This window comes from Sinocyclocheilus grahami, unplaced genomic scaffold (genome assembly GCF_001515645.1).
Source record: "Sinocyclocheilus grahami isolate Dianchi unplaced genomic scaffold, SAMN03320097.WGS_v1.1 scaffold2.1, whole genome shotgun sequence".
NCBI lineage: Eukaryota > Metazoa > Chordata > Actinopteri > Cypriniformes > Cyprinidae > Sinocyclocheilus > Sinocyclocheilus grahami.
The window spans coordinates 495,318-523,152 of NW_015505181.1; the positions used below are offsets into that span (position 1 = coordinate 495,318).

Here is a 27,835-nt window from a genome sequence, read left to right on the forward strand (position 1 = left end):
GTCTCTAATCCTCTATGAGGCATCGTTCTGATCTTCTCATCCTGTTGTTTGGAGGAGTTTGACAACCCACAATCTCTAAACTAACATATTATGGGGGGGGCGGGGATTCGCTCATTAATGTCAGAGATCTTGAGCAGGAAATGAGATGAAACTCCTCCAAAACTCACAACCACACACACGCATTCATATCCTCATATATGCTAGCATGGATGCATCAAGCTCTTTTGAGGGGGCTATGTGAGATTTGACTCCGGACATCCCTCTTTTGGGGGGTTTAAAAAGCTCGTTATAGGGAATATAATGTTTATGTAATTTTTCGGGGCCCCCAAGAGAAAATGGCTCCATATGTGTTGCATATCCAGTCATACACCACATTGGAAACTGTACATGCTGCCATTTACTAACTTTAATGAATACATGTTAAACAAAGCAGATATTCTTGCTTTCTTGTTCTCATCTGTCAGTTTAACAACTCTCACATGCTGAAGTGATTAAACTGGCTGCTTGTTGTTTTCCCTTCCCAAAAGTAAAAAAAGGCTTCACGCAAAGAATGCTGAAAGATTTGCCACCCAACTGAGCTTTGGGTTCTAGGAATGTTGGCTTGAAAATTCTAATGAGCCATGAACATACAGACTAAAATCTAAAAATGTAGATTTAAAAGGTAAAGTCAGCCATGTTATTAAATAATGTCATGGTAGATCAAAGTATTTTCCTACATTCAACTCCTTTCCTCTCTCTGACATCAATTTGTGATGCAGAGACTCTGTGGTGACCATGAAATCTAGAAAGAGGAGAAGATCTAAAACAGATCATCTATGTAGAAGTATGGGAACCTTAGGAGGACATTTAACTTCACTGCAAAAAATAAATAAAATAAAAATCTAAGTAAATATATCTATACATCCTCAAAACAAGATAAATGTACTTGAGAAGTAAAACTATGTAAGATAAGACGTGTTTCATAAGTATTAAGTATTTTTGTTTATAACAAAAAATATTTCTTTAGATTTGTATTATCCTTAAAATGTAGGAGTAAATAATGTAGTAAGAATAGAATATATAAAAGAAATATCAAACAAATAAAATAAATATAAATCATTTTATATAAAGATAACTGATAGTTCAAAATACTTAAGAAAAAGATTTTTGCAATGTTCTGGAAGATACCTTTCATTATTAGTCATCATTAGTGCTGGGTAACATTACTATAAGAATAGTTCTTCTGCTCCCATGTTCACTTACACAAAAGGTAGTTGAGTGTTTAGGCAGTGGCACGTGGACCGGCAGGTCTTTCACAGCACCATTTTAATGCAGAGCTCCATAAAAAGAACCTGTCTCTCACTGGAACGCTAAATGAGTGACACTCGCCCACCATGCCGGACATTCACACCTTAGATCAAAGAACTGTAGGATAACGGCTTTTGCTCACATACCAGTAGACTTCGGCCAGCCCTCCTCCACCCACCCTCACTTTTAACACCCCAGTGATAAGTCTGAAGTGGGCAAATGGCACAAACACCTGTCTGCAGTTCAAACAATGATATCGTCCTTGTGCAATCACCTGTCGGCCATCAGTTGTGAAAGGGCTTCTCACTTTTACGAAGCAGGAAGGGGCTTTTCATTGTCTCTGCGACATGGTCGGTTTGTTAAGTGGTTTGAGTCTCTGTGCCTGGACCAGAGAGCATGAATCACCCTCTAAATGGCCCTTTACAAAACAAACACTCGTGTTTGCTTAGAAAGATGCATTAAATGCATGCATTAAAGACTTGGTTGACACCTAGGTGAACTTTTTTGTAATGCAACTTTCCAAATAGTTCAAATTTGTTTTAATTCAATTGTTAAGGTAGAGTTCATATATATTTAAAAACAGTTTTATGTGCACAATGAGAACTAATGTTGTAAATCTCAACAGGAAATGTAGAAAAGAGGGATGAGGGGAACGAGAGAACATCATAGGGTTGAGGGAGGAAATCCCACAGCAACCTGACCATTTGAGCCAACATTACACGAGTTCACCTATTCTCTTTCCCTTTCTCTCTGGGTGTGGTAGGAACATCAAAAGTTCCATGTCTCTATAGACTACTACCATTTAGGACATTTTGGCAAAAACAAGCAAGGTGGCACTGGCCACAAAAACACAGGCAATTTCTAAACAAAGCACACAATTATATGTCTCCTATATAAACATGCACAAAACCCAGCAAGTGCATTACCACAGCCTCACGAAGCACCAGATATAGAGGTCTCTTAATGCGCTGCATTCCTCTGCACTCATCCACATAAAGGAAACAGAGCCCTCTCTATCATCTGCTCATTCAGAGACCTCATGGTCTGCATGTGATTTCAATATGGACACGGCAAGTCAACGGAGGGTCTGTTCGCATTCATGCTAATACGAGAACGGCTGTTGAAACGTTTCAGCGGGAAATTAAACAAATCTTTTAGAATTTATGTTTTCGTGAAGGTCTTATATTTGTAACAAAGAGATGAACAAGCAAACAAATGAAATGTGTTATTTTGACAGAGAAAGCCTTATGGAATATGAGGAAAACACATGCAAAGATTTGGCCTGGATGAAAAAAATTAATAAATAAATAAAATAACAGTGGGGTAAGAAAACTAATAATAAAATAAAAAAACAATAAACCTAAAAAAATATGAATAAAAAATTATATATACATAATATAATACAAAAATAAACATTTATTTGTATTGTTTTAAGGGTAATTTTACTGTAAGACAAAATTATTAAAAGAAAAAAATATATACATATATACAGTGTATATATATATATATATATATATATATTTTTTTTTTTTATATATTATATATGTTATATTGATAGAGACGGCCTTAAGGAATAAAAGGAAAAAACATGCACGGATATGTCCATTTTATGCTTAAAACAAGAAAAAAATTTACAGTGGGGTAATGTAATAAATAGAAAGCAATAAATTATAAATTAAAATGATGTTCATTCATAAATAATATGATATACATTTATTTGTCTTGAATATATTTTAATATATATACAACATTTATTTATCTTAAGGATTATAAGACTTTTTACTGGAAGACAAGACAAAAATATAAATTATGAAAATGATTTTGGTACGTTAATCTAAATGTTTGGTCAAAACTAAACTCTTCAGTCAGCTTGAACAGATTGCTTTTACTCACTAAATAACTGTTGCAAGGTTCCTCTTATACCTGGTTCTCACAAGAACATAAAAAGTGCTCTATCTTTTCCGCAGAGGCAGCATATTAGTGTTAGTTAGGGATATGGCAAGTGCAGTGACGGGTGTGGGGTGGCCGAGGCACCTTGCAACAGCTGGACTGAATTAGCCGGGGGGATCGGTGGGTATGGGGGGGTGCTGAGACTGCTGGCGCCAGGAGCAGGCCAGCAGGTCAGGGTGGATGAAGATTACCAAAACACAAGCGGGCAGCCATGCCCTGCGGAGGGACGGGGAGTGAGGGGGGGGGTCAGGGTTCCTGGCTCACAGGCCTTCAGTCACAGGATGGGGCGGCAGAAGGACTTCCACTTCCTGTCAGATAACCCTTTCCTGTCCATATGACATCCAGAGAAAGAATGCCTGAAAAGAAAAACAGTGAATACATAGATTCACGTGATAATGAAAAATCGAACAAGGCATCGTTCTTGTCAGAGCTAATGTTGTTAGCAGCTTTTGCTGAGACATACTCTCCCCATCATAGTTCATTTCACTGAGTGAACACGACATAAGATCAAGATATTTAGAATTAGTGGGAGAAGGGAATGAAAACAGAGAGAACATTGCTATAAAGCTCTAAATATAGACGTTTTATTAGATTTGGAAGCCAAATGGTGTGTAAACACACTCAGCCACCATGTCTGGATGTGAAGTGGGGAATGTTCAAGAACAAATTCCATATGAGGTAGAGAAACACATTTCCAGACATTACAGGCATGTAGACCTTAAAATGTCATCTCTAACACAAATGAACACTTAAACAGCAAGGAAATCCTTCAAACTACTTTTGTTTTGCCTTGGTGTCATCAATTAATCACAGCCCCACAGAACAAAGTAGTTTATAATGCTAAAATAGGATCTGTAGTATTAAGTTATTCAAAACTGATTATATGAAAGCCTTGTTAACTAAATGGTAATTTTCAGTCTATGAACAATGATTTACTCTAAACAGTTAACTCGACGGTTAAAGTGGCACTTGAGGCCATCTAGTGGCCAATTAAAATACAGCGCCCCTAAATAAATAGTGCCAATTAAAATGATAAACATCTCACTGCTAATTTTGGTTGCCATTTAGTAAAGGTATACACATTCAAGTACATATAATTAACACGACAGTAATTACATAAGCAGACCTGGAGAATCCTGGGAAAGTAGTGGGAGATGCCATTAGTTATTTGCCCTTTAAATCAGGATCATACTTAGTCATAAAGACACCAGATCACTGTTAGTCCGGACAGAATGTACTTCAGAGGATGTAACTGGGCACTGTAGTCTCACGTCTAATGTGAAAAGCAAGTTGTCCAAACACTTGACACCTCTATGACACCAAACTCCCGCTAACTACACCTGCACTTCCACTGCCAGTGATAGTGACAATATCTCTAGAGGGCGCAATACGCACTTCACATCAGTACAAAACAGACTACAGCACGGGTGTCCAATCCTGCTCCTGGAGGGCCACCTTCCAGCAGAGTTTAGCTCCAGCCCTAATTAAGCACACCAGAACTAGCTAGTCAAGGTCTTCAGGATCATAAGAAACTCCCAGGCAGGTGTGATGGAGCTCATTTGTGCGTGAAGGTGGTGGCCCTCCAGGAGCAGGATTATAAATGTATATACCAAGGCATTATTTTGGAGAAATCTGAATAATATGTTCTTCTCCTTTTATTATTTAAAATAATTATGAATAATGACAAATATTGTATGAATTGAGACAACAGGCTCGTTCCAAATTAACCCCAAACATTTTTCTTTAATTGTTCTTACAAAAAATTGCACAAATAATCACACAAATATTAAAAATAAGCAGCCATATCCCCCCCTCCCCCAATGTTGCTAGCTATTAGGACATACTCAAAGTAGTGTAAATTATATGGAATCCCCTTTTTACATTTTGATGATGGAGATGGCATATAATGACTGTGACACAGAAAATATAAGTAACTGTAATGTATTAGTAACATTCTATTGATTGTCTTTGATTAACTTCAAAGTGGAAATGTTGTTATTTTCAGGTTTCAACAATGAGACCCGTTTTATCTTTAAAATCATACTGCAAAGCACAAGTTAAATATCCATATAGCAGGTACACTCTTAAAAATGAAAGTTCTTTACTAGCATTGATGGTTTTTCTGAAGAAACTTTAACATCCATGGATCCTTTCCATTGCCCAAAAGGTTCTTTATAGTGGAAAAAGGGTCATTAGATTATTAATGTTCTTAACATTAAAAAAAATATTTTAAGAACTCTTCACTGAAAGGTTTTTTGGGGAACCAAAAATAGTTCTTTTATAGCATCACTATCAAAGAAAATAGTACATTTTAATAAATGAAAACTACAAATGGATGTCACTGCATGTGCAACATTTTTCAAGTATGCTCTAAATTGTCAGTTTAGTATCATTAAGTGCAAAATGAACACCTAATTCACTAGAAGGGTTTAGTGACACTGCTCAAGTGCCTGAGGCTCTGCCAAGAAACAGCACTTCTCAAGATGCTTTGGGGTTCACACCAATACCCCACAATGTTAGAAGTGCAAGTGATGCACACACAACCGACACCCTTTCTCTCACTGTAGACAGATATCAAGCCCCTGAGGAGTGCCGTTACATGTGTCAAAGTAGTATTGCCATATTTTCCTGCCAAGCCATGTATTACACATAGTGCTAAAGCAATTGAACTTCCTGATTTCCAGTATTGCTGCAGACATCTTCCAAAATGTATTCACTTGCAGACATGAAGGCACAAAAAATACTGTAAATGTTCATGCAAATCATTAAAAAGCACTTATTTTTGTATTTCATATTTACACAAATATGCCAGACATATTAACAGAGGGCAAATTAAATAGATTAATGTTTTTGTGTTATCGTCAAGTAATTTCAGTTCATTTTTTAAAATTATATTATATACATTGTTCCCAATTTTAGGATGATGGCTATACAGTATATACATGCATATATATATATATATATATATATATATATATATACACACACACACACACACACACACATATTAACAGAGGGCAAATTAAATAGATTAATGTTTTTGTGTTATCGTCAAGTAATTTCAGTTAAATTCCAATTTTAGGATGATGGCTATACAGTATATACATGCATATATATATATATATATATATATATATACACACACACACACATACATACTATCTTTCACAATTTTGGTGTTGGTAAGATGTTTTTCAATGTTTTTGAAAGAAGTCTCTTATGCTCACTACAGATGTTAATTTGATCAAATAAACAGTAAAAATAGTAATATTGTGAATTTTTTTTAAATGTTTTTTTTTATGTAATTTATTTCTGTGTTGGCAAAGCTGAAATTTCAGCAGCAATTACTCCAGTCTTCAGTGTAACATGAATTTTCAGAAATCATTCTAATGTACCCTTTTCACAGACTATGATGACACGTTTATTAATGGTCATCAGCATTCTAAATCCTGCTAAGTTTTTTTTTATTTATTTCAGCAACTGTATTAATTTAAAATAAATAAATATATGAAATAAAAGTAAAGTAAAAAGTCTTACTGACCCACAACTTTTTAATGCTAGTGTACACTACCAGTCAAAGGTTTGTACACACTACTAAAATAAACATAAAATTGATTATTATTACACAATACAGTGTGATAGGCACACCATACTATTCCCCAAACATGTCCTTGGCTTCCAAATATAATAGAACGGCATCTTTAACAAGAATCCCTGACTGCATGCTGTAATGTAGATTTATAATAAGCTGAGGTGCTTGCTGTCCTGCCCTGCTGCTGCTCCTGTTTGTTTGCAAAAACACCATTTATACATATAGCATCATGAGCTACATATTTTACTGTATTCAGTAAGTTTTATTTATTTATTAGATCTCTTCTAACTAACTAAGTATTGCCATGGCAATGTGGCCTTGCCTCTTTTGTTTAACAAAATTAAAATAGTTAAAGTAATGAAGCGCCCTCTATTGACTGTCTAAATGTTTTGAGTAAAGTTCTACTGCCTGTTTAACTGAAGATAAAATACATGAACAATTTATTAGAATAAACACAAGTATATTTGCAATATTTTCATGTACATCTACCAAAATATGCTTGCTAAGAGTTTTGTGTTTAAAACTAAAAATGGTTCAAATAAACATGTGAAGGGAATGATAAAAGAGTTTAAAAAAGTGTGCTTCACAGTTCAGATGCTGCTCTTTAGTCTTTGGTAAAGGCATGCTGAAAGCCATCTGTGTCATGGGCAGGCTGTGTCTGCGTTTAAGCAGTTGCTCCGTGAAACAGGTGCCATGCTCCCCCAGGACAGGGTAAACTGACTTCAGTAGTGGGCAAACCCCTTCACATTCCACACCACCTTAAAGATTAACTGTGGATTCTGGCATGTGAATCACTGCCTTCGTACGGTTCAGAGGAACCATGGTAAAAGCTATGAGGAGGGCAATGTAAATGTGTTTACACCTCATTCATCTGATGTGCATGCTGTCTTCAGGTAGCCTGAGAGATGACCTCCGTAGAAGGCACTCAGCAAGACATGCCAACTATATTAGCAAGATCTCCATATTAGCAAGTTATCAGAGTAACAACTGGTCGGACAAATGAATCAGGTTTAAAATTTCTTAACAAGACGATGAGGGATAGAGCTGCTTTCACTCTAGTTTATGCCCATGACAGAGCCTTTATATTTTTTGCTCAGTTTAGGCAGTTTAAATAAAACCAGTTAGGGAATCAGGCCCATGCTCCACTGCCAAGCTGTTTAGCTGATAAAAACAAACATTTCTAATTAATATATTTACATTTATTTATTAAGCAGACAATAAAATAACATTAAGACACAAACAGAACCCTTATTGACTATTGTCTGATGGTTCAAATCACTGAATTGCCTGATTTTGCTAACATTGTTATAAAATGTTTGTTTTTACACCTCAACATTTTGAGAGAGAAAAAAAGTATAATTATAGCTTTCTAGAGCTGTCAAAATTAACTGTAAGGCTGCTCTGGAATGATGTCTATCGTGAGAAGTGCTAAATAAATTTGAGTTGAACTGGACATTTTTCTCTTCCAGTTTATACACTGTGGCAGGAGGAGCAACGACAGACACAGTGAGTATCAGGCCTCGAAGAGGCTTTTATTTAACATGAATAAAAATAAAAGTCCAAAACAGGTGAAAAGGTGGCCAAAAGAATTGGGGATAACAAATAACAAATGCTTTTTATTTGGACACACTTTATTTCCTTGTTTTGGACTTTTGTGTTTTATTTTTGTGAAATAAAAGCCTCTCTGAGGAAAACCGTTAAACATTTTTGTTGAAATAAACTAAAATTAAAATATAAAAATAAAACCTAATTCAAAATATTAATAAAATTCCTAATAGTATATATGACATAATAATAGTAAAATAAAATCCAATCATTTAATATGCATATTACACTTTTTTTCACACAGCATAAAATGGTCTTTTATACACGAAAATATAGCAGCTTTTATATTTTCAGAGGGGGTACCTCACAAGGAGATCATCATATTAGGGGCCTTTCACATGCAAAAAAAAAACTTAAAACCCCAGGTGTAGTTAATTTCAAAGAAACACTGCCTTTTTTTGCCAATTTTTAATATTATCAATTTACAAGGCCTCCATGATTTAAACTGCGTAAAAATTAAAACATCATCAAGGTGGACAAAAAGAACCAGTTAATTTTGCTACACCAGTCATGTTGGTGATCGTCACCACATCAGTATGAAGTAGCCTGGGGACGCTTAATGCATTACTAGAATGAGGCAGGGATTGCTGCAATATCCCAAAGTGCGACCGCTTGTCTGCACTGGTTTAGATAAAGCCACGTGGAGGAGAGATAGCCGAGCAAAGGTATGCTGTGACAGGGCATAAATAGAAAACCAGCTAAAGATGCTGGTATCCCCAGCTAGGGCCAAAGGCCATGACTTAACCCACCGAAAGACAGTCTATTGTCTGAAGCCACAGGGGTAGGAGCAGAGTCTCTTAACCCCCCACTTGCTAAAAGACTAATTGACTCATACATTCATTGCCTGTTTGTGTTGGGCTCTGCTCAGTGTATCGAGTGAGATTACTGAAGAGCTGAGGTATTAACTCGTGTCTCCTCAATATGCTTTCCCGTCTCCCATCGGATGGATGGATGACTCGCGACAGAGACAGCACAAGTGCTGAAAGGATATATTCTATGTCTTTATACCACTTTTATGAAAGATTTAGAGACAGATTTGGAGTTATTGTATTGATTTCACTACTAGTCAATCAGAAAATTGTGCTAGCTTCTATGGTGGAAAGAAAATCCATCTCAATTATGTTGCTATTATCATTAAGGGCAGTGCATCTTGTCTTATTTTGGCACGTATTTTTAGCATCCCATATCATGTCAAGCACAAGGGACCCTTTACTTTAGTCTAGGATTGCATTTACTGTGGCCACACACATACAATGCTTCCCTCCACTGGCGTTTACAACAAAGGATTCCACAAACAAGCAATTAGAGTAAGGGAGAAGACTGAACATATGGCCATTATGTTCACCTAATACTTGCGTTTTCTCATGAGATCGGGATAAATATAAAAGTCACATGATGAGAAATAAAGTTATCTTTTTTTTTCTTCTTTGAATAAGGCTGAAGACCTCTGGCCTAAAGAATTGTGCCATTTATCCTGACTATATACCATACCTGAGATTAATCTTGTCAAATCTTCTCATGGCAGACGTATTCTGGACTCTTCTGTGTGACCGTGAACCCATATAAATGGCTTCCCGTCTACACGGCCCCTGTAGTGGCTGCCTACAAAGGCAAACGCCGCTCCGAGGCTCCACCTCACATCTATTCCATCGCTGACAATGCCTACAATGACATGTTGCGCAGTAAGTATTAAATTAAAGAATTGCTTGTCTCTTCCCTGCCCTCTAATAACTTCCAGGAGGGATCATTTCACACTTTAGCCAATTCAGAAAGGCCCTTTATGACCTGAAACAAATATGTTATTGTTAACCCCCCACAGATCGTGAGAATCAGTCCATGCTAATCACGTAAGTTTGGACATACCTGTGCACTGTATTTTTGTGATGAGAGAGAGACATTTTCAGTGTGGGGAAAAAAAATTCGGCCACTGAGAATATAATTTTTTTTAGATTACACGTCCAACTTTTGATTTTTGTTTTAATAGAACATTTTGTTGCACTGTTTTTTCTAATGTTCTTTGCTGTGGTACTTTTCTTTCTTTTTTGTTTTTCAAATGTCTTATCATTCCATCATTTCTTGATACTCATAGCGGAGAATCTGGTGCTGGCAAAACAGTAAACACGAAACGTGTAATTCAGTATTTTGCCATAGTAGCGGCTCTGGGTGAGGCACCGACTAAAAAAGGAGTAAGATACAAGCTCTCTCGGTTTCCCTCAAATCATCTCCCTCTTCTTTTTCAATCAGCTTTTTTTACCTCTCATGCTGGCAAGTGTTTGTCATTTTCATTTTGAAGTCCCTCCTCATCTAGGTGTCTGGCACATTTTTACAGTGACATTACTATGCATTGTAACTTGTTTTTCTGTTATGGACAAGTTAACTGTTATGGACATCTAGACTGAGGTTTGACTATCCCTTCCATTTGCATATATCTTTTTGCTAATTTTCCCAAATGTTTCTGTGGGGTGAACCTGACTCCATGTCTCTTCTATAGCTTAACCCCAGCACATCATCTCCTGCATATTTCTTCCGTGTTCTTGGAGTTAATCTGTGAAACAAATTTGTGATTAACAATTAAACTTCCTTTTTTTGTTTCAAGCAGGCCTAAACTCTTTCAGTTTCCATGATTTCAGTTTTTTGTCGCCATTTTTAAATCCATTATTCATGGCATTTTTTCCCTCTGATTATCATAGGGTGTGACTGTTAAATACTTTGTTGTATTTGATGTGAGCTAACAAAATTTTCCCCCATTTTTTCATTCTTAATCCATGTTAGTCTATGAATTAGCATTTTCAGTTACAATACAAATGATTTTTAATCAATATTTTAATGACACTGATTATTGACTAGCATAATATAATACTTTTTAAAAAAAATTTATAAAAAATGGGTCATTTAAAATGTTATGTGCATTATATTGCATTCACATTAAGTAATCAGGCTGTTAAATATAGAATGAAATAATAACAATAGAATATAATATTAGCAGAAGCTGAGAAATATGTACTCTTTTATGAAACAACAATCTTTATTTGTTGTTGTTTTATGTTTTAAGGCCCCTGCCACTAAAACAGGGGTGAGTATATCTTCACACGAGGAGACATACTGCATAAACTGCAACAAATAAAGCTCAAAAACTCATCAATTATAAAATTACTTTTCTCAGGGGACTTTAGAGGACCAGATTATTGAAGCTAATCCTGCAATGGAGACTTTTGGAAATGCCAAGACATTGAGGAATGACAACTCATCCCGTTTTGTGAGTATTTGACACTATATAGACCAGCGTTGTAGTTTTTGAGTCTATTTCTCTTACATACACGTAAAGACCTGTTACCATGCTGTAAAATTGTAATTACTTCATGGCATAATTGCTATCAACCATGGTGTATTTCCTTAAATCCCTCTATAGGGTAAGTTCATCAGGATCCATTTTGGACCAACAGGGAAACTGGCTTCTGCTGACATTGATATATGTAAGTAAATGGTGCAAAGAATGATGACGGTTTTCCAGTTCATGTCATTCCAAAATGTAAAACCTGACAGTGCAGAGATTTAAAAGAATATTTCTATAGATCTTCTGGAAAAATCCAGAGTGATATTTCAGCAACCTGGAGAGCGAAGTTACCACATTTACTACCAGATCATGTCACAAAAGAAGCCTGAACTTCTTGGTATGATAAATGCTACAATTACAAATTACAATTACAAATCCAACAATATTGCCCTATTAGTAATTAAAAAATCATAATTCTTTCTGTGGATTTCAGACATGCTTCTGGTCTCTTCAAACCCCTACGACTACCATTTTTGCTCCCAAGGAGTGACAACGGTGGAGAGTATGGATGACGGGCAGGAGCTTATGGCTACTGATGTAAGCTGTAAAATCTCTCATCACCTACAGAGACCAAATGAAAAAAATTATTACCTCCAAAATTATTTTTTCTCCCCTCCAGCATGCCATGGATATCCTTGGCTTCACTCCAGAAGAAAAGTATGGCTGCTATAAAATAGTAGGGGCCATCATGCACTTCGGGAACATGAAATTCAAACAGAAGCAGAGGGAGGAGCAGGCAGAGACCGATGGCACTGAAAGTGAGTGTAAATCTGGAATCTGGCTTGTCAGTATTGCAGTATTACAGTTAAAGTGCAAAACTTAAATTACATGATCTTTCTAGGTGCTGATAAGGCCTCCTACCTGATGGGTGTTAGCTCAGCAGACCTTATAAAGGGTCTTCTGCACCCTAGAGTGAAGGTGGGCAACGAGTACGTGGTTAAAGGACAGAATGTTGAACAGGTAAGAAGTGTTCCCAAAATCCTTTCTTCTTGGACGTGTGTCTATAGCTACAGAAAGAAAAACAGAATTATTTTGGTGGATTTTGCTATGCCAGTAACAATGCATGTTGAAATCACTGACATTTACTGTTGATCTACTAAGATACAAGGAATAAAGCAGCCTGAGAAATCAGCCTGGTATCCAGGCAACTGTTGCAATCCATGTGAGTGACAGCTCTGATCTTTATGTGCTCCACAAACATTGTGTGGCTCCACCAGGTTAACTATGCTGTGGGAGCTCTGGCCAAAGCCACTTATGACCGCATGTTCAAGTGGTTGGTGGGGCGTATAAATAGGACGCTCTACACCGTTCTGCCACGCCAGTTCTTTATCGGAGTGCTGGACATCGCCGGCTTTGAGATCTTTGAGGTGAGTGACTCTCGAAATTCCACACCGCACTTATCTAGATTTCCGTCGGCATTCACACTTGTGCATCTGTCATGTGAATTCTCTCAACAGCTCAACAGCTTTGAACAGCTCTGTATCAACTTCACCAATGAGAAACTGCAACAGTATTTCAACCACCACATGTTCATCCTGGAACAAGAGGAGTACAAAAGGGAGGGCATTGAGTGGACCTTTATCGACTTTGGGCTTGACCTCCAAGCCTGCATTGACCTCATTGAAAAGGTTTTTTTATTTATTTAGTTAAAACAATCAGATCAAATACAGTAACAATTCAAAAATTAACAACTTCTGAGTTGTTTTCTCTTTGTTAGCCCTTAGGAATTATGTCCATCCTTGAAGAGGAGTGCATGTTCCCTAAAGCGACCAATAATAGCTTCAAGGCTAAGCTGTTTGACAATCACCTTGGCAAGACTGCAAATTTCCAAAAGCCAAGGCCTGACAAGAAGAGAAAGTATGAGGCTCATTTTGAGCTAGTGCACTATGCAGGAGTGGTGAGTTTGAACCAGTAATATCAATAAGACTAAATTTAAAGGTCACTTAGGTAGCACTTGATATTACAACTATTTATGATGCACTTTAGATTATTCTTGGTGCTATTCTACTGAAAAACAACTTAAGCCAGCCAGTTTTAGCTGTTTAAGATGGTTTTCCAGTCTAGCATGCTTAAAAGTGCCATCTCAAACCATGAAAAGAGATCAGCCAGGCTGGGCTGGGGAACCAGTTTACCACCTTAGGTTGGTTTAAGCGGTTTTAATGTAGATATTGAATATTTGTATTTGAATTTCAGGTGCCTTATAATATTATTGGTTGGTTAGACAAAAACAAAGACCCCCTGAATGAAACGGTGGTAGCTTGTTTCCAGAAATCAGCCAGCAAGCTTCTGGCTAGTCTGTATGAGAATTATGTTAGCTCTGACTCAGGTAAATATACACCACACAGTCTGCCTAAAATATGCCACAATTCTCTTCAAAACCATAAAATACTTCTAAATACAACTTTTTCCTTTTAGCCTCTGACACAAAAACAGGCATCAAGGAAAAGAGGAAAAAGGCTGCTTCCTTCCAGACAGTGTCACAGCTACACAAGGTAGGAATTTAACCAAATTTACTGCTATTTGCACTAGGTGCAAATTAGTTAGTAACAGCAGAAACTGGTATTAAACAGAAATAAATATTCATGGTTATTAAAACAAGAAAATCAAAACTCTTCAGTACTGAGAGGGAGGCAGTTAAGACTTGCAGTGATGTTTAGAGAAATGACACATGAACATCACTTTAAGTCTGTGCTGGCTCCTGTTCTATCTGTGTCCACAAAGAGCATCAACAACTCAGGGTAAGTCTAGAAACACACCTGGCAATGTTTTGGAGAAGGACACTTTTGCATATGTTATGATTGAATGCATTTGCTTTGTGCATTGTAAAATGTAAAGAACTGCTGTACAGCAGGAGGTTATGGCCATTTTGTCTCTTGATTGTGTGCTTGATTGTTTCTCCTCCAACTGCAGGAGAATCTCAACAAGCTGATGACAAACTTGCGGAGCACTCAACCCCATTTTGTGCGCTGCATCATCCCCAATGAGACCAAAACACCAGGTGCTGTAACCACTGAACACTTCAACACATCTAAACCAACAGGATTATGATGAAACTTAATTTTTTAAAATCTGTTTGCAGGAATCATGGACGCTTTCCAGGTGCTGCACCAGTTGCGCTGTAACGGAGTCCTGGAGGGCATTCGCATTTGCAGGAAGGGATTTCCTAACAGAATTCTTTATGCCGATTTCAAACAGCGGTGAGACACCCTGTGTTCTCATTGAGAACATTAAAAATGAACTACAATAAAACAACAATTGTAAAACTACAATAAAATCTTGGCACTTTACTTTTAGTACATATTCCCAGGTGTGAACATGTTTTGACTGAATTTTAAAGGCATCAACATGGTTAAAGGTGAACTGTGTTATTTCTGGGGTGCTAGTGCAATAATAATAATTGTTTCCAAAAAGGTTTCCCAAATTTTCTTACCACCATTTGGTGGGGCCAGAATTAGGATAATTGTTTAAACAAATTATTTCAGTTTGATTATTTGATTACATTTTTTCTGAAATATTCTGAAAACACCACAGAGCCACAGGTGTCTACATCTTTTATGGGAACAACCTTCAGTGGCTTGTGAGAAGTCAGCCAGTTGATAAATAGTGCAAATTTCTGTACATTAGTTAAACCCGGAAAAAAAGTGAACAATATGTTTGCAATACAGCTTAGATGATAAGAATAAAAACAGTGAATAAGAATAAACTATGAAGATGTGTATATTCCTCCTTTTCAAAGGTATCGCATTCTGAATCCTCATGCTATCCCTGATGACAAGTTTGTGGACAGCAGGAAGGCTGCAGAGAAACTTCTGGCTTCACTGGATATCGACCATAATCAGTATAGATTTGGACATACTAAGGCAAGTCAGACTTCAGACAGTAAAAGTGTTTGTTGCTTTGAACGTCAAGCAATGGGACATCAATCACAGGTTTAACTCTGTACACAAGACAAAATGGGCTAAATCAACCCATCTGTGTCTCTGCATTACAGGTGTTCTTTAAAGCTGGCCTGCTGGGACACCTGGAGGAGATGAGGGATGAGCGTCTGGCTAAAGTTCTCACTCTACTGCAAGCCGCCAGCCGTGGCAAGATCATGAGGATGGAGCTGAAGAAGATGATGGAGAGGAAGTAATACATGATTCTATGCAAAAGATGTTTCTAAGATTAAAATACAGTGGCCCCCAAACATATTTGGACATTTAAGTCAAACATAAAAATGACTGAAAGTAACTGCATTAGATAACAACATTCCAACCATGTTCCACTCATGTTAAAGAACGATATATATATAAAAAATTTATTTTAGATAGTTAGTGGAGTTAATGGAATAAAAGTAAGTGCAATATCCACAAAAAAATCACTTTGATACTTAAGTGTGGATTAAGTGGCAAAATACATTTTGGGACCACTATATATAGATTTAGAGATTTTTATGAATATAAAATATGAAGATACATATTCAGCCTTAAGGTACAGTAACAGCAAAATTTCACGGGCAAAAAAGGACTGAAGCACATCTTACACAGACACCACTTTCAAACCAAGCATCTTTCTGTTGGTCAGTGCAACAGATTTGCGTGACTAACTTGAACCCGATGCGAAAATTTTTCGCCCTCCCACAAAATTCCTGATCATGCGGATTCCTATTGAAATTGCACGATTTTGACCATGAAAATTCACCAAACAACCGTAAATGCGAACGCAACTTTACAATATTATCAGCTCTCACCTGGTTCCAATCCACTTGTATGGAGAAAAAAGGCTTCCATATGCTTATATTCTTCATATTCTTAATCTGATGCCTTCCCACACAAATTTTCACAAACTATACTGATATCCAACAGGTTCACTCCTAATAAAGCTGTTTTCACATGATATCTCTCAACCCTCAACATATGAGAGGTATTTTGGGGCCATGTGGATGGAGTGTGTGAGGCATGTGTCTTCAGACATGCATTTGTCCATGTGTGCATGTGTGGCCGAGACCCTTCATATGCACCGACACTCTCTATAAAACGTGAGGTTCTCCATGCCCATATCCATGACCTCCACCCTTCCCCTTATTAGACAATGCAGACGGTGTCCTTAAAGCCCAGAAGCCCAGAGGGTCACATGGCAGCTGCTCACCCCACTCCCCACTAAAAATACAGGCCAGCTCCCTGCTCAAAGGCCTGTTTTGCCAAGGCGCCTGTGCCGCTAAAGGACCACATTGAAAGCATATCTACAGACTGGCAAAGGATTAAAGCCGCTGGTCCACAGAAGGCCTTGGTTTCTAAATAAATATTAAACACTTCATCTTTTGGGTGGCCTGGAGCACAGATGCATGGCTATTTGATCAGACCGAATTCTCTGCCGTCATCCGCTAACATACAGGTGCATCTCAATAAATTAGAATGTCGTGGAAAAGTTCATTTATTTCAGTAATTCAACTCAAATTGTGAAACTCGTGTATTAAATAAATTCAGTGCACACAGACTGAAGTAGTTTAAGTCTTTGGTTATTTTAATTGTGATGATTTTGGCTCACATTTAACAAAAACCCACCAATTCACTCTCTCAACAAATTAGAATACTTCATAAGACCAATTAAAAAAAAACATTTTTAGTGAATTGTTGGCCTTCTGAAAAGTATATTCATTTACTGTACATGTACTCAGTACTTGGTAGGGGCTCCTTTTGCTTTAATTACTGCCTCAATTCGGCGTGGCATGGAGGTGATCAGTTTGTGGCACTGCTGAGGTGGTATGGAAGCCCAGGTTTCTTTGACAGTGGCCTTCAGCTCATCTGCATATTTTGGTCTCTTGTTTCTCATTTTCCTCTTGACAATACCCCATAGATTCTCTATGGGGTTCAGGTCTGGTGAGTTTGCTGGCCAGTCAAGCACACCAACACCATGGTCATTTAACCAACTTTTGGTGCTTTTGGCAGTGTGGGCAGGTGCCAAATCCTGCTGGAAAATGAAATCAGCATCTTCATAAAGCTGGTCAGCAGAAGGAAGCATGAAGTGCTCCAAAATTTCTTGGTAAACGGGTGCAGTGACGTTGATTTTTAAAAAACACAATGGACCAACACCAGCAGGTAACATTGCACCCCAAATCATCACAGACTGTGGAAACTTAACACTGGACTTCAAGCAACTTGGGCTATGAGCTTCTCCACCCTTCCTCCAGACTCTAGGACCTTGGTTTCCAAATGAAATACAAAACTTGCTCTCATCTGAAAAGAGGACTTTGGACCACTGGGCAACAGTCCAGTTCTTCTTCTCCTTAGCCCAGGTAAGACGCCTCTGACGTTGTCTGTGGTTCAGGAGTGGCTTAACAAGAGGAATACGACAACTGTAGCCAAATTCCTTGATATGTCTGTGTGTGGTGGCTCTTGATGCCTTGACCCCAGCCTCAGTCCATTCCTTGTGAAGTTCACTCAAATTCTTGAATCGATTTTGCTTGACAATCCTCATAAGGCTGCGGTTCTCTCGGTTGGTTGTGCATCTTTTTCTTCCACACTTTTTCCTTCCACTCAACTTTCTGTTAACATGCTTGGATACAGCACTCTGTGAACAGCCAGTTTCTTTGGCAATGAATGTTTGTGGCTCCTTGTGAAGGGTGTCAATGATTGTCTTGTGGACAACTGTCAGATCAGCAGTCTTCCCCATTATTGTGTAGCCTAGTGAACCAAACTGAGAGGCCATTTTGAAGGCTCAGGAAACCTTTGCAGGTGTTTTGAGTTGATTAGCTGATTGGCATGTCACCATATTCTCATTTGTTGAGATAGTGAATTGGTGGGTTTTTGTTAAATGTGAGCCAAAATCATCACAATTAAAAGAACCAAAGACTTAAACTACTTCAGTCTGTGTGCATTGAATTTATTTAATACACGAGTTTCACAATTTGAGTTGAATTACTGAAATAAATGAACTTTTCCACGACATTCTAATTTATTGAGATGCACCTGTATAACCACAGTATTGTGAAAGCAAGTGCATGACATCTGAAAGTCGCCCCAGTAATAGACTAACTAAAATGGGCCTCGTTTCATGCATTCATGGACCTAAGCCAGTGGGTCATATGGGGGTGACACAGTCTCCACATGATCAGTGTTGTTGTTGTTAACTCAAACTATTAAAATAGTTATCACCAACTGAAATAAAGCTCAAAAAACAACAAATAAAATATAAATATTACAACATTAGCAAAATTGGCTTGTTAAAATAATCGAATTCAAAATAAGTTTTAGTTGAAGTACTAAATTTACTAAAAGAACATAAAATACATAGTAAAACTTTAAATTAAAATGAAAGCTGAAAATATAAAAATAAACATTAATTCAAAATATAAAAAAATACTATAATAGTATAAAAATAATACTAAAACAACACTGATGCATTTTTCGTTTGTGGGTTCATGTGGTTAACACAATGATTTATAGTTCAAGTGGAATAATAATTTGTGTTACAATAACAAAGAATGAGAAACTGCAACTCTAAAACTAAAATGGAAGAGGACTGTACCAGACACCACCTGCAGGGAACTAAAGAGGTAAAATAGTCCCACTCAATATGGCGGCTGTAGGAATGGAAGCCTGGCCTTTCGGTTTAAAGAGCCAATCACATGATGTAATTGGACCGTCCTGAAAAAAACAGCATTTTAGCATTATTGGAGATCAAACTTAACACCAATAGCTTTCGATCTTGCCCCATTCAAGTATACAGGAGCTATACTTGTATCACCAAGATGGCCACCAAGTGGACTGACATGCCTTAAAGAGATTGATTATACCTGCATCTTGTTATTTAGGGAGGCTCTGATGATCATTCAGTGGAATATCCGGGCATTCAACATTGTGAAGAACTGGCCATGGATGAAACTCTTCTTCAAAATCAAGCCCCTGCTGAGGAGCGCTGCCACGGAAAAAGAGCTGGCCGCTCTAAAAGAGGAGTTCCTGAAGCTAAAGGAGGCACTAGAGAAATCAGAGTCCAAGCGTAAGGAACTGGAAGAGAAACAGGTCAGCCTGATCCAAGAGAAGAATGACCTTTCCCTGCAGCTTCAGGCAGTGAGTAGCAATGGCAAATGTACTGTTTGCTCATAAAGGCCACAAAAAAGCTATGGTGGCCACAGAACTACTCATTATTGAATTTGGCAGGACATTTTGTTATTCCTCACCATAAGTACAAAGTTTTCTGCAATGGCATAGCAAAAAGACTAAAGTGCAGAAGAAATTTCTAAAAAAAAAAAAAAAATTGGCTTTAAATTAAAAAGTGTTTTAATGTAATTATCCAATAAATTGTGATATTAAAATAAAAATACAAATTAATTCTATATGTTAAAATGCTTGAATTTACTTTCTAACCGCTGCTCTACAGGAGCAGGATAACCTGGCAGATGCAGAGGACCGTTGTGACCTGCTCATCAAGACCAAGATTCAACTTGAAGCCAAGGTGAAGGAGATGACCGAACGCCTGGAAGACGAAGAGGAGATGAATGCTACCGTTCTTGCAAAAAAACGCAAGCTGGAGGATGAGTGCGCTGAGCTGAAAAAGGACATTGATTATCTGGAGATAACCTTGGCCAAGGTGGAGAAGGAGAAGCATGCCACTGAAAACAAGGTTAGAAAAGAAAAATTAAGCTCAAGCTTTGTTGTTGAGCCACCGTGAAGTCTGTTAAACTAATTAAAGTCCCTTTTTATAGGTGAAAAATCTAATAGAAGAGATGGCAGCTTTGGATGAAACTATTCTGAAGCTCACTAAAGAGAAGAAGGCATTACAGGAGAATCACCAGCAGACGTTGGATGACTTGCAGACAGAGGAAGACAAAGTCAACACTCTGACTAAGGCCAAAGCCAAGCTGGAGCAGCAAGTAGATGATGTAAGTTGAATAAATGTTAACTGGACCAAACATATCAAGAATAAATCAGAAATCAATACACTATAATCCCATGTTTTAGTTGGAGGAGTCCTTGGAACAGGAGAAGAAATTGCGAATGGACCTGGAACGGGCCAAACGCAAGCTGGAGGGCGATCTGAAGCTGGCCATGGAGTCTGTCATGGATCTTGAAAATGACAAGCAGCAATTAGAGGAAAAGCTAAAGAAGTAAGAAATTATCACATGACAGGATGCTGTAAAATATATCAATTCTGTTCGTAAATTGTCTTTTTTTTTTTTTGTAGGAAAGATTTTGAAATGAACCAGATCAGTTCGAAAATCGAAGATGAGCAAGCGCTAATCATCCAGCTTCAAAAGAAGATCAAGGAGTTGCAGGTGAGTTAAACTGTACCGTTTGATCTCCAAGTTTATGTCTCTATCAGAACATATTTTCATTCATTCTTTCATTGTGTTTAAGGCTCGTATTGAGGAGCTCGAAGAGGAACTGGAAGCAGAGCGTTCCACCCGAGCGAAGATGGAGAAACAGCGATGCGATGCATCCAAAGAGCTTGAAGAGCTCAGCGAGCGTCTCGAGGAAGCCGGTGGTACCACTTCAGCCCAAATTGAGATGAATAAGAAACGGGAGGCAGATTTTCTAAAATTGCGTCGTGACCTTGAGGAGGCCATATTGCACCACGAGGCTATGACTGCCGCACTGCGCAAAAAGCATGCAGACAGCGTGGCTGAACTGAGTGAGCAAATTGACAGCCTTCAGCGGGTCAAACAGAAGTTGGAGAAGGAGAGAAGTGAAGCCAAGATGGAGGCAGATGACCTCACCTCCAGTTTAGAGCAGCTGGCAAAGAGCAAGGTGGAAAATATGATCATGTCGCACCACATTCTGATCTAATTTAACAAGCATTAATTTAGCGTTGACTTTAACACTGAAAAATCAAGGGTTGATTTCAGTTGAGATCAGGTTTAAATCTTTATAGTTGATAGGTGAAGTTTGCATGCTCTTAGTTTGTATATTATATTTTATTTATCAATGCTTTTATTAATGTAGCTTAATGTTAATTTTTAAATATACTCCAACATTTTTGCAATTCAAGTTGTACAAACTAACATCAGTGAATCTATTATGAACAAACATGAATGAACAAAAAGCAATAGTATATCTATGAATTAACATTAACATAAGCCTTTTTACCCATTTCAGACGGAACTTTAAGCACAGTCATAAAAAAGATATCCTGACACTATATTCCATACACACCACTGTGCATCGTAAAATTACCAGACAGCCTTAATAACATTCACTGAATTGAATCAATCAGCATTTACTGAATCAAAATTCCATTCACTTAACTGCAAGTTATATTATCAGTGAAAACATGAAAAATGTTTTGTCTCAAAACAACATGGTTTTCCATAAAATGTGTTGGTAAAGATACACAAATTGTTATTATTATTTTTTGTAATTTCATGAAGGAATATTCATATATATGGTAGGAAACACATAAATACTGTAATTATTTTTTATTTGCTACACATACACACACACACACACACATATAATTTGATTAATTATATGAAAATATTACAGGCTGCCATTGAGAAAATGTGTCGCGTCTATGAGGACCAGATGAATGAGTCAAAAGCCAGAGTGGAGGAGCTCCAAAGGCAGCTCAGTGACACCAACACACAGCGAGCCCGGGCTCAGGCTGAGAGCGGTATACAAACAAACTACCTACTAAACAAATTCAAACTTAACATGAACGACTGAGACACTTATGCATTAGTTTGAGACATCTCATTACCTTACTAACCGTTAGACTTTTTTACATAATTTTTCCATACTACAGCTGAACTGGGCAGAAAGCTGGAGGAGCGTGAAGCTCTGGTGTCTCAGCTGCAGCGCATCAAGAACTCCCTCAGCCAAAACATTGAGGAGCTCAAGAAACAGCTAGATGAAGAAACCAAAGTAAGAAAACTATTTTCCTCACTGCTCAACATATTTTGGCTTTTGTGTGGAACAAATTTTTACTTTTGATTTGTCTTTTGCTCCTTTCAGTCAAAGAATGCCTTGGCTCATGCCCTGCAATCATCCAGGCATGACTGTGATCTCCTGAGGGAGCAGTATGATGAAGAGCAAGAGGGCAAATCTGAGCTGCAGCGTGCACTGTCCAAGGCCAATGCTGAAGTCGCCCAATGGAGGGCCAAGTATGAGACAGACGCCATACAGAAGACAGAGGAACTCGAGGAAGCAAAGTGAGTGTGTGGACTAGACAGGAAATCATGCCTGGCTTCTTTCAATCTAAAACCGAATCATAAAATTTCACACATTTGACAGGAAGAAGTTGGCCGCCCGCCTCCAAGAGGCTGAGGAACAAGTCGAGGCATCAAATGCAAAGTGCTCCTCCCTAGAAAAGACCAAACATCGGCTGCAGTCAGAGATTGAGGATCTCGTAGTAGATCTGGAGCGCTCTAATGCAGCCGCCGCTGCCCTGGATAAGAAGCAGAGGCAATTTGACAAGATTTTGGCCGAATGGAGGCAGAAGTATGAGGAGTGTCAGTCTGAGCTGGAGTCCTCACAGAAAGAGTCTCGTAATCTGAGCACAGAGCTGTTTAAACTCAAGAACTCTTATGAGGAGGCTCTGGACCATCTGGAGAGCATCAAACGGGAGAATAAAAATCTACTGGGTATATGTTTTAAACTTTATGGATTTTGAATAGAGAAAAAAACTCATATCATAATAACATATATCGCCAGTCACAAAATGTGACTTATCAACACCTTTCATGTTTCTAACAGAGGAGATTTCTGACCTGAGTGACCAAATAAGCCAGGGCAGCAAGACCATTCATGAGCTTGAGAAGATCAAGAAAGGCTTAGATCTGGAGAAGACTGAAACTCAAGCTGCTCTGGAGGAAGCTGAAGTATGAATTTTCTTTGTGTCTAAAACCAGAAATGAAAACCTGAGTCACATTTACATTACGCCAAAAGATATACTTGCGTATTGACTTAAATGTGTCATTAATGTCAAAAGGAGAAATATTTTCCATGATTATTACTATTGACATTATTATTATTGATTATTATTATTGACATTTAAAAAAAAAATAGAGTGGTAAATTTCCTGTTGGGTCTTTTTTAGGTAAGGTTACATGTTGTATGTATTAAAGAAAAAAATGGTTTGATTCAAGTAAAACCTCAAATACTTTCTTTTAGATAATGAATTAATGATAAATTAGATCCCTGGAAATAATAAATGTATATCTTTTTGTTTGGTCATTTAGTGTTTTTTCCCTGGAAATAATACATGAAAAAATAAATGAAATTAATTTTCCTGCAAAAAGGTTTATAAAACTAGCCCAAAGTATTGAGAATATCACACCAAAACAGATGAAAAGATACTACTCATACCTTTTTTTGTGTCAGGGAACTCTGGAGCATGAGGAGAGTAAGACTCTACGTATACAGCTGGAGCTCAATCAGATCAAAGCAGACATTGACAGGAAGCTGGCTGAGAAAGATGAGGAAATCGACAATCTCCGGTCAGTTCTACTTAATGAGAGAATCATGACTACTGATGAAGACTGATTATTGAACCATTATTTTCCATTACTCCATTTCATTATACAACCATATAATACAAGACTTCCTAACTTATTTACCAACCTTTAACTTCTCTAGCCGTAACCATCAGCGTACCATAGAGTCCATGCAAGCCACCCTGGATGCAGAAGCAAAATCCCGTAATGAAGCCATCAGGGTGAAGAAGAAGATGGAGGGCGACCTGAATGAAATGGAGGTTCAGCTGAACCATGCAAATCGCTTGGCCTCGGAGTCACAAAAAATGGTCCGCAACCTGCAGACACAGACTAAGGTGAATCCAAATGTTACTTTTATTATAACAAGCATATTTCAATTATTGCATCATAATTGTGGGAAATAAAAAACAGGTTTGGAGAATTTTCATATTACGATATACACAAAATTACCTGAGCTATGAGTCACCAATTCAAACTAACTTATAAATTATAAAGGATCTTCAGATAGAGCTGGATGAGACCACCCACCAGAATGAAGAACTGAAAGAACAGGTTGCAGTTACTGACCGCAGGAACAACCTCCTGACTGCTGAGATGGAAGAACTGAGAAGCCAACTGGAGCAGTGTGACCGTGCCCGCAAACTGGCAGAGTATGAGCTCCTGGAAACCACGGAGAGGGTCAACCTACTGCATTCCCAGGTAATGGCCAGATGTTCCATGATCAAACTTTGCAGAAGGCAGCTCTTCCAAGCATTGATGACAAATAATACATTATAATTTTCCATAAATCTTTCTTCCTCTCCAGAACACATCACTGCTCAATCAAAAGAAAAAGCTGGAGAGTGATATCTCCACGTTGTCTAGTGAGGTGAATGATGCAGTGCAGGAGTGCCGAAATACAGAAGAAAAAGCCAAAAAGGCAATCACTGATGTGAGTTTCTTGCATAGAGAGGATGTTTTTTGCTAAATGCTATGTATAGGAAATCTAATATGATACTTTCAACATGCAGGCTGCCATGATGGCAGAGGAGCTGAAGAAAGAGCAGGACACCAGCGCTCACCTGGAACGTATGAAGAAGAACATGGAGCAGACCATCAAAGATCTGCAGATGCGTCTGGATGAGGCTGAGCAGATCGCTCTAAAAGGAGGCAAGAAGCAAATCCAGAAACTGGAAAGCAGGGTATGCAGGATGACTTTTGTAATATATAACATAAGTAAATAAAATAATACTGCTTGAAAAACCTGACTGAATTTGGCGATGCCAAAAATCCTCAATTGCATTTTGCCCATGTCAAATAACCGGCAAAATACCAGAAGTGGCGCCTTCCACGGATTAGAATCAGTGAAAAGCATTATTAGACCATTTTGTAAGGCTGCACGAAATATTAAAACCATTTATAAATCATAATAAAAAGCATAATGCTATTGTGAATTCACTGTGATTCAGTTAAATAAATGCTGCTCCACACAAACAGTTATCACATACATGCGCCGACCGTCTCAAACTCCATCTTTGCATATGCTTTGAATCTGAGTTGCTTATAACATCTGGGAACAATGTGCACCGTTCTATCAGATTTATAAGGGAAATCATTTATAAACCTATGCCAACACAGGAGAATACATCATTATCTTTCTAAATATGCTAACTGTTCATCGCAACTTCAAAATAAAAGTTTAAACCCTTGCTCAGAGTTTGTATGTTTTGAAGTCCACATGTTCTTGTTAAAAAAAAAATGACAGTGGATGTAGCATTTCTATCATAAAGAAGTAGCCAAATATTAAAGATCTAGTGGATATTTTAATTTAATGTTTTTAGTCAATATTAAACAAGGATTAGATCGCACTATAAAGTGTAAAAACAATCATCAGGCCGTTGATGCCCTCAGTCCCTGTTGAAAAAACCAGCAAATGCTGGTTAGGTATGTTTTGAAGCTGGGATGCTGGTTTGAGCTGGTTTATGCTGATCCTTAGCTGGTCATGTGCTGGTCCGACCAGCTTAAGACCAGCACATGACCAGCATAAACCAGCAAAGAACCAGCATAAACCAGCAAAGGACCAGCATCCCAGCTTCAAAACATACATAACCAGCATATGCTGGGTTTTTCAACAGGGTAGGCATTTGATATAATACATAAGGTACATAAGTTATGATTACAGTGGGTATAGAAAATAATCACCCCCTTTAAAATAATCACATTTTGTTGCTTTGCAGCCTGAAATGAAGACGGACACAGTTTTTGTTTTATCCAGCTGTATTTACTCAATGCAACTTATAACATCCAGGTGGAAGATATAAAACCATATGACTTGCATTTGATATTTTATTTGAACAAATTATTACTGATATTGCTATCTGTATTTTAAGTCATTTTAAAGTCTATTGTATGCTTAGGTCTATTTTGATTTTTTTTTTTTTATCTATAATCGACCGATTACTTGATTACCAAAATAATCATTAGTGACTGCCCTAAAGTGAACTTTTAACTTTGCTTTTCTTAAGGTGAGAGACCTGGAAAACGAGCTGGAATCTGAGCAGAAAAAAAGCAATGAATTCCAGAAGGGAGTTCGCAAATTTGAGCGAAGGATCAAGGAGCTCACCTACCAGGTAAAAAGTCCATCAGAGAGATGCACAAATAGTTTAGATTGTACTTTGAGGTTGCTTCAATAGCTCGAGCTGCACTATTCTGAAAGAATGAAGCTTGTGGCACCACCTGCTGTTTCTGCAGACTGAGGAGGACAGGAAGAACATGGCTCGCCTACAGGAGCTCATAGACAAGCTGCAGGCCAAAGTTAAGACCTACAAGAGACAAGCAGAGGAGGCGGTGAGTTTACAAATAAACCTTAACGTGCTACACCTCATGTATACTTAACATCACTGATGATTCCTGCTTATTATATTGTAGGAGGAACAAGTTAATACCAACTTGACCAAGTACAAGAAGATTCAGCATGAGCTGGATGATGCTGAGGAACGAGCCGAGATTGCGGAGTCTCAAGTGAATAAACTACGTACCCGGACCAGAGACCCGGGTAGCAAGGCAAGTCCTAAGGCATGTAGCTTAAGTCTTGAATATTGCATTTAAACTCCTTGGACTACATTCATTTTTTTGTATTTTACATGAACACTATAATGACTAAACTTATTAATCAGCTTTGTTTTTACCCATTTTAGCTTGCAGAGTGAAGAGGAAAGCCCTCTAATATATGATCACAGCCCACAGCTGCAAGTTTTGTGTGAGAGTGAAATAAACGTATGCCTAAAGCTACGAGTAAGATTTTAAAAAATGACTCCTTTACGTTTATTTAGACCATATAAATCTGTATTTCATATTGTCTTTATTTTAGGACTGTCAAATCAATTAATCATGATTAATCACATCCACAATAAATGTTTGTGTTTACATAATATATGTGTACTGTATATATTTATATATAAACACACACATGTATATAGGATGAAAGATTTACGTATATATATATGATTTATATTCTAAATATGACATATATTTCTTAAATATATACATGTGTATTTATATATACATATAAATACACACATATATTTTGAAATAGATAGATAGACCTAACTTGTTTATCATAATGATTTAAATAGGATAATCTTATACCATATTGATATAAAAATGAAACGAAAAAGAA

General features: G+C 37.6%; 1 protein-coding gene across 3 annotated transcripts; it reads left to right on the forward strand.

The window, feature by feature from the left end:
* Positions 1–9,965: 9,965 nt before the first annotated feature.
* On the forward strand, positions 9,966–27,554 carry myh7ba (myosin, heavy chain 7B, cardiac muscle, beta a). Of its 3 annotated transcripts, none has more exons than XM_016291810.1 (39): positions 9,966–10,116; positions 10,254–10,281; positions 10,524–10,620; positions 11,487–11,507; positions 11,598–11,690; positions 11,844–11,907; positions 12,007–12,105; positions 12,202–12,305; positions 12,388–12,526; positions 12,610–12,728; positions 12,986–13,135; positions 13,226–13,396; positions 13,486–13,665; positions 13,962–14,094; positions 14,184–14,260; positions 14,679–14,766; positions 14,848–14,965; positions 15,505–15,628; positions 15,760–15,896; positions 19,561–19,816; positions 20,127–20,369; positions 20,452–20,628; positions 20,708–20,853; positions 20,931–21,021; positions 21,104–21,493; positions 22,229–22,355; positions 22,488–22,606; positions 22,697–22,893; positions 22,976–23,325; positions 23,438–23,562; positions 24,065–24,180; positions 24,320–24,512; positions 24,673–24,876; positions 24,983–25,108; positions 25,188–25,358; positions 26,682–26,786; positions 26,908–27,003; positions 27,085–27,231; positions 27,354–27,554. In XM_016291810.1, exons 1-39 carry the CDS (start codon positions 10,107–10,109, stop codon positions 27,363–27,365), a joined length of 5,343 nt encoding a protein of 1,780 aa, XP_016147296.1. In that variant the 5' UTR covers positions 9,966–10,106; the 3' UTR covers positions 27,366–27,554. The 3 variants fall into 3 exon arrangements, with proteins under 3 accessions (XP_016147296.1, XP_016147226.1, XP_016147153.1); XM_016291667.1 differs by having other exon boundaries at positions 10,041–10,116; positions 27,085–27,219; XM_016291740.1 differs by lacking the exons at positions 10,254–10,281; positions 10,524–10,620 and having other exon boundaries at positions 10,014–10,116.
* The last annotated feature ends 281 nt before the right edge of the window (positions 27,555–27,835 follow it).